This window comes from Castor canadensis, chromosome 6 (genome assembly GCF_047511655.1).
Source record: "Castor canadensis chromosome 6, mCasCan1.hap1v2, whole genome shotgun sequence".
NCBI lineage: Eukaryota > Metazoa > Chordata > Mammalia > Rodentia > Castoridae > Castor > Castor canadensis.
This window is the reverse complement of record NC_133391.1, coordinates 27,338,046-27,350,661: the sequence shown is the minus strand read 5'-3', so window position 1 is coordinate 27,350,661 and position 12,616 is coordinate 27,338,046. Positions and strand designations below refer to the sequence as shown.

At 39.3% G+C, this 12,616-nt stretch overlaps 1 protein-coding gene across 2 annotated transcripts in view; it reads right to left on the bottom strand.

Annotated features, from left to right (window-relative positions):
• Positions 1-9,557, bottom strand: part of Rerg (RAS like estrogen regulated growth inhibitor) — a 106,118-nt gene extending 96,561 nt beyond the window's left edge. Inside the window, exons 1-3 of one of the 2 annotated variants that reach the window (XM_074076001.1) lie at positions 9,296-9,557; positions 8,398-8,465; positions 5,266-5,438 (exon numbers count right to left, since the gene is read on the bottom strand). In XM_074076001.1, the coding sequence (XP_073932102.1) occupies positions 5,266-5,326 (61 nt within the window). In that variant the 5' untranslated portion in view covers positions 5,327-5,438; positions 8,398-8,465; positions 9,296-9,557. The remainder of the gene's footprint in view (positions 1-5,265; positions 5,439-8,397; positions 8,466-9,295) is intronic. The other variant, XM_020167713.2, reaches the window with a different exon arrangement.
• Between the last annotated feature and the right edge of the window lie 3,059 nt (positions 9,558-12,616).

The following is a 12,616-nucleotide window of genomic DNA, read 5'->3' as shown; positions in this document are numbered from 1 at the left end:
TATATTCAAACAAACATAAATATATTGTTGATTAATACTAAACTGTATACACTTTGTATAACTAATAAAACAAAATAATTATAGCATTATGAGATGCTAACATGGCCCCAGGTTCCCTACTCCTTTCTCTTCTAATATAAGTGCTTTGAAAATAGTATTCCTAAAACATCAAACTACACCACTGAAGTCTAAAAGAAGAGAAGGAGCTGGTGTATGGCTAGATAAGGAAGGAAAAGTCCTAAAACACAAGAGGTCAGTTCTATAGCATAAGGAAACTGACCTGCCCAACATGCCATTGGTATTGCTGAGGTTTTTCATTTAGTACATATGAGATCTTTACAGATAAATTCCAGCCATAAAGTACAGATATATTTTAAAGCAGTTTTGGGTGCTTATAGGAAAAGTCACATTTAAACTCAGAAGTGTTGCTATCTTATTTGAAAATAAAATGAACAAAAAGCTTTTAAAAATTGATTATAGTTGAAAGAAAAAAATGGCAAGCATGAAAAAGGAAAAGGATAAGAGAGAAGAAAAAATAAGTCAATTCTGTGCCAAGGGAAAAAAAAAGTCACAAGTTTGTTTTCATTTGGCACTCAATTTACAGTCCAGCAATCCGAGTCTATGAACTTAAGCCTTCACGGATGAGTGCATCAATTGGTTTTTGAATTAGAGGATAGCATGACTCAATTAACTCTGAGCCTAGCCCTTTCAAGAAATATATTTTCTGATGGCACAGTATTTCAATTCTAAAAAGAGAGAATGTAGACTGTGAAACTAACTTTAAATTTTCAGCTGTTTTTCTATCAACCCTTCCCACACTTACTACGAATTTGAATAATATGAATACAGGAAGCGTTTAAATAAAAAATTGTGTATTCTAGGTTTATTGGCAGGTCTTATTGCTTTAATTACTTGTAGCCTGTCAAAATGTGGGCTGATGCATATAGGGAAGGAAGTCTGCATACCATATTATTAGAGCCTTACCTCTGACCAATGAAGGTAAATGTTTACCTTGCTGGGGTAAGAGAGAAAGGACTAGGGAATCATCCTCATGATGCCCACTGTGTATTCCTTCAGCCAGCAAGATCAGTTGAAGACACAATGGCAAGGTGAAATTAGATAGGAAGGAGAAGAATTCACCCCATACGACAAGCCCTGTAAATGCTGCTACATATATATTATATCCTGTGCCCTTCATGTTTTATCAGTGTTCCTAGTAATTAACACACTGTTAACTTTTGCCTCTGTTGACACTTCTATGGTCAACCTGTCAACCAGAAAGTTCTGCTAAGTGTTAAGTTCTGTTTTAAACAAGAACAACCTATCTATCACCTGGGCTTAGAAGTCATCTAGCATATAACAGAAGCACTATGAAACTTAAGAGTGTTAATTTATTGATGACATTAACATATTTCAGGCTATTCTTCCAAGACTGAATATAAGCTAGAAGAATTATTGTTATATTCATCTGCTTAATGTATTTGACATTAAGCAGACTTTGGGTTCCAATGAGAGAGAGAGAGAGAGAGAGAGAGAGAGAGAGAGAGAGAGAGAGAGAGAGACAGTGTGTGTGTGTGTGTGTGTGTGTGTGTGTGTGTGTGTCTGTTGCTGGTGTGCTGAGTAAGGATATAAAGTTTTTACCTTCTAAGTGTTCCGACTTTGAAAAACAAAATGACCACTTAATACATGTGTATCTTTTATTGAATGTTTTCACTAGAGAACTTGTAAATTAAAATAAGCATATTTTGAAGTATTGTAATAATATTAGCTAATACTTGAGCATTTTCTTTGTGTCACATGCTGTTCTAAAACACTTGCACATAACTCATTTAATCTTCATAACCAAGATAGGAACTACTATGTACTTTTTTATAACTGAAGAAATTGAGAAGTAACTTGCCACAAGTTGCCAAATTTATAGTTAACAAGTGTTGAATTGGGTGTCAAACATCCCCATGTGACTCTAGAGCTCATACTCTGGACTCCAAGCTACATTACTCTATTAGCAAATAGTCAATATGGTCTTATGTACCCCAAATACCAATTCAATCATTAGTGTGGGCAAAAGTAAAGGGTACAAATAAGACTTGAAGTCTCTAAAACAATTCACTCAGACCCAAGTGAAATCAGAGACACTCGGTACTTATAGCCCAAGATCTTATGTGGTTCCTCCAGAAGTACTTCCCCATGTGGTCTGGAGAGAAATCAGATTGTGTGGGTCCAGGGAGAGACCATAGCCAGGCTGGGGAGCATTTAAGGAAGATTCCAACCAGGATAATTTCTTGCAGACTTAAAAAAATCAAAAGTTACTTTTAAGACTTACATAGTGTTTATAGCAGAAATGTGAATGTGTAGAATAATGACTATATAGAGACAAGATATAGCCATGCTTTTAAAATTTAGAATAAGCTTGAATTCAGTTTTGCTACAGTCTATTTTCAAAACTGAAAGACATGAAGACATGAAGTAGTCTGGTTTTTAATTTTTTTTCTCACTGAACTATAGGAAAAGTTTTCAGAATTGTCTCCCATACAAGTCAAAATGTGAGGTGTGGCTACAGGTATCAGGAGAACATTCTAAAGTTGGAATAGAAAAACAGTTTCTTCCCATCGATGACAGACAGAAGACAATTGACAAAGGCAGGTAGTCTACCATTGTCATTTTTATTGAAAGGAAAATAAACAAAAGTGGTGTGAAAGGAAAATAAACAAAAGTGGTGTGAAATGTAAACAAGATGGATATAGAAACCCGTCCAAAGAAGACTCATTTACCAAGAATCAGGATTTTAGAGTTGATAAGGCACTTTGTGAGCAATTTCAGCATCTGCCTTTCACATAAAATAAATCAAAGATAAGTGGTTATTATCTTCTCTCTGGGTATGAAGACTCTCCCTATGAGACAGAGGAGAAGATGCTGGATAGAACCCAGAAAAACCCAACTTCTGCAGGGCTGGCAGAGGAGAAACAGCCATGAAGACAGCTGGTTGAGGGCCATGGAGGGGAAACAGAGTGCCAGGTCCATGCTGTGATGGGAGCCTGAGAACAATGACAACTTAGGAAAGAAGACTGGTTGTGTGGAGTGGTGTAAAAAGGTGTGGAAAGATCAGAGTGGCACTTGTCTGTTTCTTGGCTATTGCTTGGTGGCGACTTTACCCAAGCAGTTTCAGTAGAAGACTGGCATGTTTTAAGCAATGAATGGGAGATATGAAAAGGTTAAGACAGGAAGGGCAGAGACCATATTTGACAAGCTTGAAGAAAAGACAAAGATGGCTCAGTGGACAAAGGTGTGCTCCCGGGAAACTGGTCAGGAGCGGATGACAAGAATAATGGAGACAAAAATGGAAATAATGTGGGGGGAAACAAAGAAAATGGGGGTCACAGCTCAGCTCCATAGGATGAGGTTCCAGTCTTAACTAAGATGGCACAGATGGGAAACAGGTGGACATACAGAGAGCTAAGTGGTTTTTCTCACTGAGTTTTAATTTTTATGTTTAACTTTTTAAACCATATGGAGCTTATTTTACTAAATAACATAAGGCTTAAAAACTCTTTCCATTATTGCTTGTTTTGAGAGGGGAATGAATGAATAATAAATGGCCAGCCCCAGGCCTACCCTTTACTGCCAAGGTCTTAGACAGCTGCACAGGCCACCCACATGCTCCCTTCCCTCCACTGCCACTCCCTATAAGGATGGTGTCCTCATTCTCCAGATCCTTCCATCAGCTACAGAAAGGAGGTTTTCAGGCACTTGGAAACTCTGAGGAAACTCACCAGAGTAGTTGAACTACCTTCAGACTTGTGTAGATGGGCAGTTTCTAAGCCTTGCTGGCTCTTTGCCTAGCTTGTATTCTTCCAGAAGCAAGAACAAAGAGCAAGTAGAATAGTATGATGGCAGAAAACAGATAAAAGCAAAGTCCAGAACAAGACTCAACACAGGGAAGGCTACTAATGAAATTAAACCAGAGGTTGGTCACAGAATGAAAAGTTGATTATGTGTGTTTAAGATCATGTGGATTACCTGGTGTATTGTATTATCCAGTTTATGTCCAAATGAGTTTTCCTCTACAAACACACTCACATGGTGCCTGTCTGCATCCTTTCCTGAAACCTAAAAGCTCTGTGTGCAAAGTCACTTAGAGTTCATTCCTCCGGTGAGACAAAAATCAACATTACGTGAAAAGCCAGGTTGCTGTGACATTTTGGTTAACATCTCCTTTGGCATACTTTAATTATAAAATCTCAAGTATTATTTACAAATTGGTTATTAGGTGCATTCTTCAATTCTACCATTTCAGCCTTAGAATTGAGGGTGTGCAAACTTTTTCTTAGATCGAGAATAAAAACGACTGTGAATTATTGATGTTAAATAGAATTTGCTAATTTAAATTCATCCCATAGGCTTAGCAACAGCTGTCTTGATTGAAAGTATGTGCGCCTAATGTTCGAGAGTCCTCTTCTGGCTTGAGACGTGTTTGGCAATAATGCAATTCTGTTTCTGATAAAGATACATTCACTCAACAGGCACTTATTAAGCACCCAACTCATGCTTGACTTTGCCAGATATATCAAGATGAATGTGAATGAGAAATAAGTAGCCTCTCTCAGGATCTCACATGGAGAGATAAGAGCAAGTATATTTTTAAATGTCCACGTTCTGATTTCTTTGGAGGTTGTTTAATGTCCTTCCTCCAAATATCAAGAGATATGATAGTTCCGTTGCTTCGTGTATTACCAGCAAAATAACTTTATCATAAGCAAAGGGAGCCAAGTGCAGTGGCTCGTGCCTGTAATGCCAGCTACTCGAGGAGGTGGAGATTGGGAGATCTCAGTTCAAGGACAGCCCAGGCAAAAAGTTAGAGAGTCCCCATCTCAACCACTAGCTGGGCATGGTGGCAGGTACCTGTCATCTCAGCTACATGGGATGCATAAAATAAGTGAATTATGGTCCAGGCCGGCTGGGCAAAAATGCAAGACCCTTTTTCAAAACGAACTAAAATGGCCATGGCATGGCTCAAGTGGTCAAGCACCTACCTAGCAAGCACGAGGCCTTGAGTTCAACTCGCAATACAACCAAATAAATAAGCAAAAAAGTCATAAACTGGTTATGCAAAATAAAAGTTTCAGAGAAGGAGAAAGAGACTTCATCTAAAAGAACAAAAAATATGAGAAATGTCAGCATCCGTATGACCAATCCCAAGAGACAGTGACATGTGAGTGTTCACTGACACCGCACCACACACACAGCAGCTACAAGCAAGAATCTTACCTGACTTGCCCACTCCTGCTCTCCCAAATATTGCCAGTTTGACCTCTGCACTTTTAGCCATGATGGGTGTTGATAGAACTTGCTGTTTTTGAAACTAAGTATCTGTGCAAATGGTCTTGGTCCCAGGCTTTGGATTCACTGTATCATTGTAAATCTTGGAAGAGTCCACAATCCTTAAACAGAAGAGATTTGGAAATTCGTAGGTGACTGAAAATGAATTAATACTTACTAAACATCTACTAAATGCCAGTCACCATTCACTTTAGCCATGTTTTTTAACTTGATCTTCACTACTAGCTGTGAGAGCCATAGTAATTTCTGGTAAACTATTCAACTACAAAATGGGAGATTCAGGACTTAGATCAATTTGGTTCTAAAATATGTTCATATTCACACACAATCTCATTTTCTAAAGTACTTCTCCAGAATTTTTTATGAACACATTGTGTCTTGGCAATAACTGATGATAAATACTTGAAGTATGTGAATACATGCATTTACCTCCTGCTTGCAAACACTCAGCAAGATAGGGAAAATCACTTTAGAGCCTTCATTTCTCATTGGGTTAAATCATATATTCATATTAGTCAACTTCATTGCCATATAATTCAGTTTTCCATTTAAAGGTTAAATCTATCTCCATTCATACTAGAGCAATATGTCTATATCAAAGACACATATGTTTCAGAAAATAATATACAATATCTCCACTATATTTTAGGCACAATGCCCTACTACAAAAAAGATAAACACCATTCTTCAAGTTCTGATTCTTTTTTTTTTTTATGGTGAGCTCACATAAGTTAGTTTATAATACTGTCTTAACACTTGGGAAATGATATTCTATATAATGTAAGCACACTTTATGTAGGTTAGCATGTTAGGAATGACATCTGGCTTCTGAATACCAATATAAATGTGAAAGGGCTTTTTGAGGATCAACCAAAGGAACCCTCCAGACATTGCAAGAAGCTTCTGTTAGGCCCAGACAATGGCCCTGTGCCTGGCGTACTACTTCCAGGTCGAGAACTGGTTCTTTACCTCTGAAAACACTTTCATTTCTAGGCTTCCCCATCCAATTCAGTACACTGGCTTTCTTATGTTGAGCTCTGATGTTTTGCCCTATGACTCCTACTCATGTGTCCTGCTTTGTCATTATGAAACAACTAAAATTATGTCCACCTTTTCTGTCATTCAGAATTCTTGAGCATTCTAGCATCTATTATGAACTTTTGCCAGTCCTAGGATTCTGTTTTCTAGGAAAACGAGGCCTAGTATGTTCACTCATTTTTCCTGGGATATGCAGCAGGTCACAGTTTCTGTTTCTGGGTTCTTTAAAACAATTTATTTATGGTTTGAAATCAGGGACTTGTATTGGCTAGGCAGGTGCTCTGCCACCTGAGCCATACCCCAGGCTTTTTGCTCTGGTTATTTTTGCCTGGCAGGCCTGGACTACCGTTCTCCTATTTTCATTTCCAATGTAATTGGGATGACAAGTACATACCACTATGCCTAGCTATTGGTTGAGATGGGGGTCTAATTAACTTTTTTGCCTGGACTGGCCTCAGACTGTGATTCTTCCAATCTCTGCCTCCCACATAGCTGGGAATAAAGATGTGAGCCATTGCACCTGGCTCTTTTATGTTCTTTTGAACTCACCTTCCCCTTTCACTATATGCACCACTCCCTTCTGGCACTTGCTGTTGTAATGACTGAAAATATGATGTTCACAGCATTCCTTACTGGACATGTGACACAGCTGGCTTCCTGAGATGTTCTCTGGGATTGTATTGTAGCACAGCCACTCACAGTGAGGCTCACATCTTTTACATACACTTCTGAATCCTACAGTCTGTGTTTCTCCAATTGATAGTTTAAACATAAATACCAGACTTCACTTTTCTATATGTTAAACTTCATTGCAACAGTCATCATAATTTATTCACTTATTCAGTTTGTAAAGATATTTTTGAAAACAACTCTGTCCTCCAAATGCATTAACTGTTTCTATCAGTGTGTTTTTGTTTCATCTACAACTTTTTAAAAAGAGCTCTAGAGAGAGAAAAAAAAGTGAAAAATCCTTCTGAAAAAAGTATTACCACAAAGACAATGATAAGGAATTTTTTTCTTTATGTATTTAAGTCACCAACTTGTACCTAACAAATTTTGAATTTTCTGATTTCCAAAGTGCTAGAGCTTCCCCAGAAGGAAGAAAAAGTCAACATTAACATTAGCTAGTGTTTACTTCATCCCCAAATGAAAAACAAAAACTTCTTAGTAATCATTAATAGTACAAAAACCAAATGCTTAAACATCTGCAATTTGTCTAATCTCTTAATTTTGGCTAAAGATAAAAGGATTTCCATATGTGCCAGCACTAAGGAGGCTGAGGCAGGAAGACTGCAAGCTAGAGGTCAGCCTGGGCCACAGCCTGGGTCTCCCATAGTGAGACCCTGCCTGAACCCCACCCCCCCCAACAAATAATTAATTCCTTGTCATTTATGTGTCTGAGGCTCTGTACTTCATCACAGAAGCATAATATAGCTAGATATATTAACTACACATTAACTCTGTAAATTCTAGATGAGAGTTGTTGCTGGCTAGCATTTCTTTGAAACATAGAGCATGCAAGTGTCAGGAGTTTGTATACATAATAATTTGCTATTTCCTGCAAAACTGTTTGTTCCCATGAATATAAAATCTAAGTAATTATCTTTTTGATTAATGCTTAAAATGTTACTTTTTAAAAACAAGTCAAATATTTCAGAAATGCACAAAGGGCCTCTGAGGCATAGAAGCTTCCCATGTGAAAGAGAAATTGTGTGCATTATTTTTTCATTTATAATCTAATGAAGACATGCTGGTTATTATTATCAACCTTATGTTTCGAAAAGTCACCAAAAGGAAAACAGGAAACTGACGTAGAGTCTTTACCATTTTATTTCTCATATGAAAAAAATTACATTTGACAAGATAGAAAATAAAGATAAATGTATAAATTACTATAATAACCTATTGCCAAGTTCCTGATGTTCAAAATAATTCATAACCTGAGACCATCCATAGCATGGGCCTAAGAAAACTCATTTGTTCTCACATTGTGCAGAAACAGGGCTAGAAGTTGCCACTCACTTTTTATGTGGACAGCGCTCTCCCAGGGATAAACTCAGTTCCTATTACTCCTAGAGGTAACACTGCACCTAAATATTTAGAATAAAAGTGTAGTGTTTCTTTTTTTCTGAGCAGTAATTAAGGAAATTCTTTTAAAAGAAAGAAAAACAACCTCCAAATTCTGTGTTATTATTAATTCATTCATTCACTCCACACTTATGCTAAGTATATACAAAGAAAAGTGGCTACATTGAGCTGCTTAGACTGAAGCTTAGATCACAAAAACCTTATTTATTTACTTATGAAAAGGTTTCATCCTAATAAATCATTCCCAAGACTGTGCTTATCAAGGCTCATGCTTCTTACTTCCGGGAGGGGGGGATGCAAATATCTTTATAATTATTTTTTTAACTTCTGTTTTTATGCTCTCATCAAAGTAAAGTGCAGCTGTTTAGGGAAGCAAAGAACCTAGCCTGGTCGTGGGAATGAGATCCTCTTTTCTTTGGGCCAGCCCTACTCTGGTTCTGAAATCAAGTTTTCCTGGTTTGATTACTTGAATTTCTGCCTCAGCTTATCACAATGCAGCACAAAGATAATTGCACAGCCCGGTGGCTATTTCACCGCTCTGAAATCAACAGGTATCCTTCAGGGCCAAACAAGCCCACTGAGGACTGCAGGTCCCTTTGCTCTCAAACTAGAGAGTGAATGTCCCTAAATCAAAAGGACATTCTGGGCTCAGCCCCAAGAACGCTGTCAAGCCTGGGTGCTGGCGTTCACATCTCCCAGGGAACCCCAAAGCCGCCCCGGGGGCACCCCACGACCTGCAGGACAGCCCCGGAGGCTAAGTGCTTAGACACTGTCACTGGGTCTGCGGGGAGCCATCCCGAAAGAGCCACCTGGGCACGTGCGTGACACTCACCTGTTCGCTCCCCAGGCCGGGAGAGCTGCGGTCCTCTGCAAGTTCACAGTCGGCCGGGAGACGGGGCAGCTGACCGGTCCCGGCTGCAGGGAGCGTCTCAGAGCTGCGGGAGGCAGTGATCGCGGGCGGCAGCGATCGCGGGGGGCAGTGGCGGCTGCAGCAAGTGGGGTGGCGCGGCCGGGTCGCCTCCCCTGCGCGCGCTCGGACGCGGCGGACACTGCGGCAGGACGCGAGCTCTGCCCCGCCGAGGCCGCTGCGCTGCGCTCTGCCGCCTGGAGGCTGCAGTGAGGCGCTCGCGCGCCCCCTGCTGGCCCACGGTGGCAACTCCGGCCTGGAACGCGCTGCACCCAAGCCCGCCTTCTCCCTCCTCCTTCTGCTCACTCAGTTCCTTCTGGCAGAGGGCGACTTTCCTTGATTAAATCCTTGCGTAGGAAAGCATCACTACGTGGTGTTTTCTATCTCTTACTTTGAATGATCTCACAGTATCCCTTAGAAATACGTCTAATTATCCCCATGATACGCAAGAAGAAATAGAAGATGAAAGAACTAGTCCAAGGCTAGTGAATGGCTGGAAGGAAATCCCATCCAGTTTAGAAGCTGAGAGATACTTGGAAGGACACAAATATTGAGGTCAAATGAGATTCATATTCGTGTATTGGAGAAAGTTCCAAAAGCCCCCATAAAACACCAGCATGTGCCTTGGAGTTACACCCCATCCCACTCACCACCTAGCAAAAATAATTCACATGCATGCTATGTCAGACGTGCATTTGCATCTGTTACCTCATTTAAATCTACAACCTCCCTTGAGGTAAGTACTAGTATTATAATCGCTAGTCTGTCACAGAAGAGATGAGCTCCAGAAAGGTTAAATGATTTCTCAAAGACAATGAAATTTATGAACAAAGGAGCAGGAAATACCTATGTTACCAAGAAACCAGGAAGTCTCCAGGAAAACACTGGTAAGGTGAGCAGAAAGGGGTCCAGGACTTAAGTGAACAATGTGCACAATGTCGCAGATAGAAGAAAAGTAGCCATGAGGCAACCTTTAGGGCCAGTATGGAGAGAAGAATGGTGGGCCAGGCTGAATAAAGTAGCTGCCTCTATGGTAGAAGTGGGAAGTGCTAGCTGAGTAGGACTTGTCCTGCTAACTCTTTGAGAAAGCTCCAGCCTCACATCCTCTGTGAGCTTCCTTATCACTAATTTATTCACCCACACACCATGCATGCACCTGGACTAGATACCCCACTCCCTGTCTCACAGCACCCTGTGATCTATCACCATGTTTGCATTGTCCTCATTTTATTTTTGTTTTCTCTACTACACCTTGAACTTCCAGACATAGACATATTTCCATCATCTAACTGTAGTGCCTGGCACATAATGGGTACTCAAAAATCAGTTGTTGAATGAATGAAGCAAAAGAACAAGTTGTGACAGGATACATTTGAATTGTTTATGTGCTGAATTGGGAACAAAACATCCAGTAAGAAATTGAACAGATGAGTCTGAGGTTTGAAGAGAGTTGTCAGTGTCTTCATACACAAAAGATCATTGATGCCTGGAACAAAAAACAATTGCCCATGTAGATAATATAGAATTACATAACATTCTTATTACATGGAATTTTGTGATGTTAATGTCAACTTACCTTCTTCCTCCATCAAATTTTGTATTCAAGACAAGATTTAATAAAATATCTATCATCCTCTAGTATGTAAATCTCTCATTTACAATGTCTATGTATATATGTAGTATATATCTATAATAAAAATTTAAATAGTATAGCAATGTACTATTTTACAATGATTTAAGTTGGAATTCCCATTTCCCCACTCTTATCTTAAAGACGTATCGAAGAGGGCCAAAGCCAAGTCCCAGTTGAACAGCTCTTTAGAATCTTCTCTATGGAACCTGTTTCTTTCCATTTTCTTACTTAGTCCATACCTGCCAGAACTGCTCTCCACTCAGGAGGCGTTGGCACGCACACCTGCACTTCCTGATGTGCTCCACCGGGAGAGATGAGGCAGTCATATTGAACCCTCATGCCCATGTTTCACCTTCTGTATGTGCGCTATATTTTTGGGACTCTTCCTTAGCAGCAAAGAGGATGCACTCTCCCTTGTGCTGCCTGCCTCATGGGTCAGTAACAAGGGCATAGTTGCATAATATATGCCTACTGGGCAGGAATTCCTCTGGGGAGAGGTCTTGTCACACTCCCTCCCTGGCTTCAGGCTTAAACCAAAACTTCTAGTACAAAACTAGTAGATGAAGAGCAAGTATCACCCTGCAGCACATTAGAAACTAAAATTGTGTGTGCCAGGTATAGTTGTTAATCATAGTTATTGAAAATAACTCAAGGAACAGAAAAAATATAAAGAAAGAGAAAATCAACCCCCCAAATCACACTCCCCAGAAATAGCCATTCGTACCATAAGGGGTAACAACAATGCCCCTGGATCATTCCAGAAGTTGTAGAACTTAGATCTACTAAAAGATATGTTCGATAGCATACAGATATGCTAAGTACCTTATACTGCAAAGATCATTTTAATTTTAAAATGCAGAAGAAAAAGAAATTAAAGTGAGCCATGAAGAATGGCTGAACTATAGATGTTTGCGCACTCATGAGCTATGTCATCCTAATCATTCCTCTACACTCAAAGTGATTTCATTCAGCTGGCCCTGAATTCATTATGCTTAAACGTATATTTGTTTTATTCAATATCGAATGGCTTCTTGCTATTTAAAGTAAGAGGAAATTAGCTGTTTTACCATGCACTCACTTTCCTTCCCCTCCTCTATATTTTTACTTAGGTATTATTTGCTCATAGTTCAGATTTATAACATTTGCCTTTCACTTACCACTCTCATTTCCCAAAGTGGTTTAAATTTAGTTCTATATTTAAATGGAAAAGGTTTATTTAATTCTTTTGCCATGGCATTTCTATTATTGGTACTGTGTTATGACTCATCCTTTGATTTCTTCATTCAAAGTGTTTCCAAGAAGGCCTTGCAGGTGCCCTGTTGTATAATTGAGAAAAGCTGTCCCCTCCTTTATTTTTTTTCTTAATTTATTTTATTACTCTGCTTTTTTTTTTAACAAGGATCCTTTCTTTCTTTTTCTTGCATACCATATTTTTATATGTGTTACATGATTTCTTTCTAATAACAAGTCACATTTACTATGATATGTATTAAGTGAATTCCCTCTTAGCTACCTCCCTAACTTATCTGTTTGTTTATCTGACCTGTTTGTTTTCTCTATGAAGCAATGGTTAGAAGGTGAGCCTTGCATTTTGCCTACTGCTCTGAGATAAA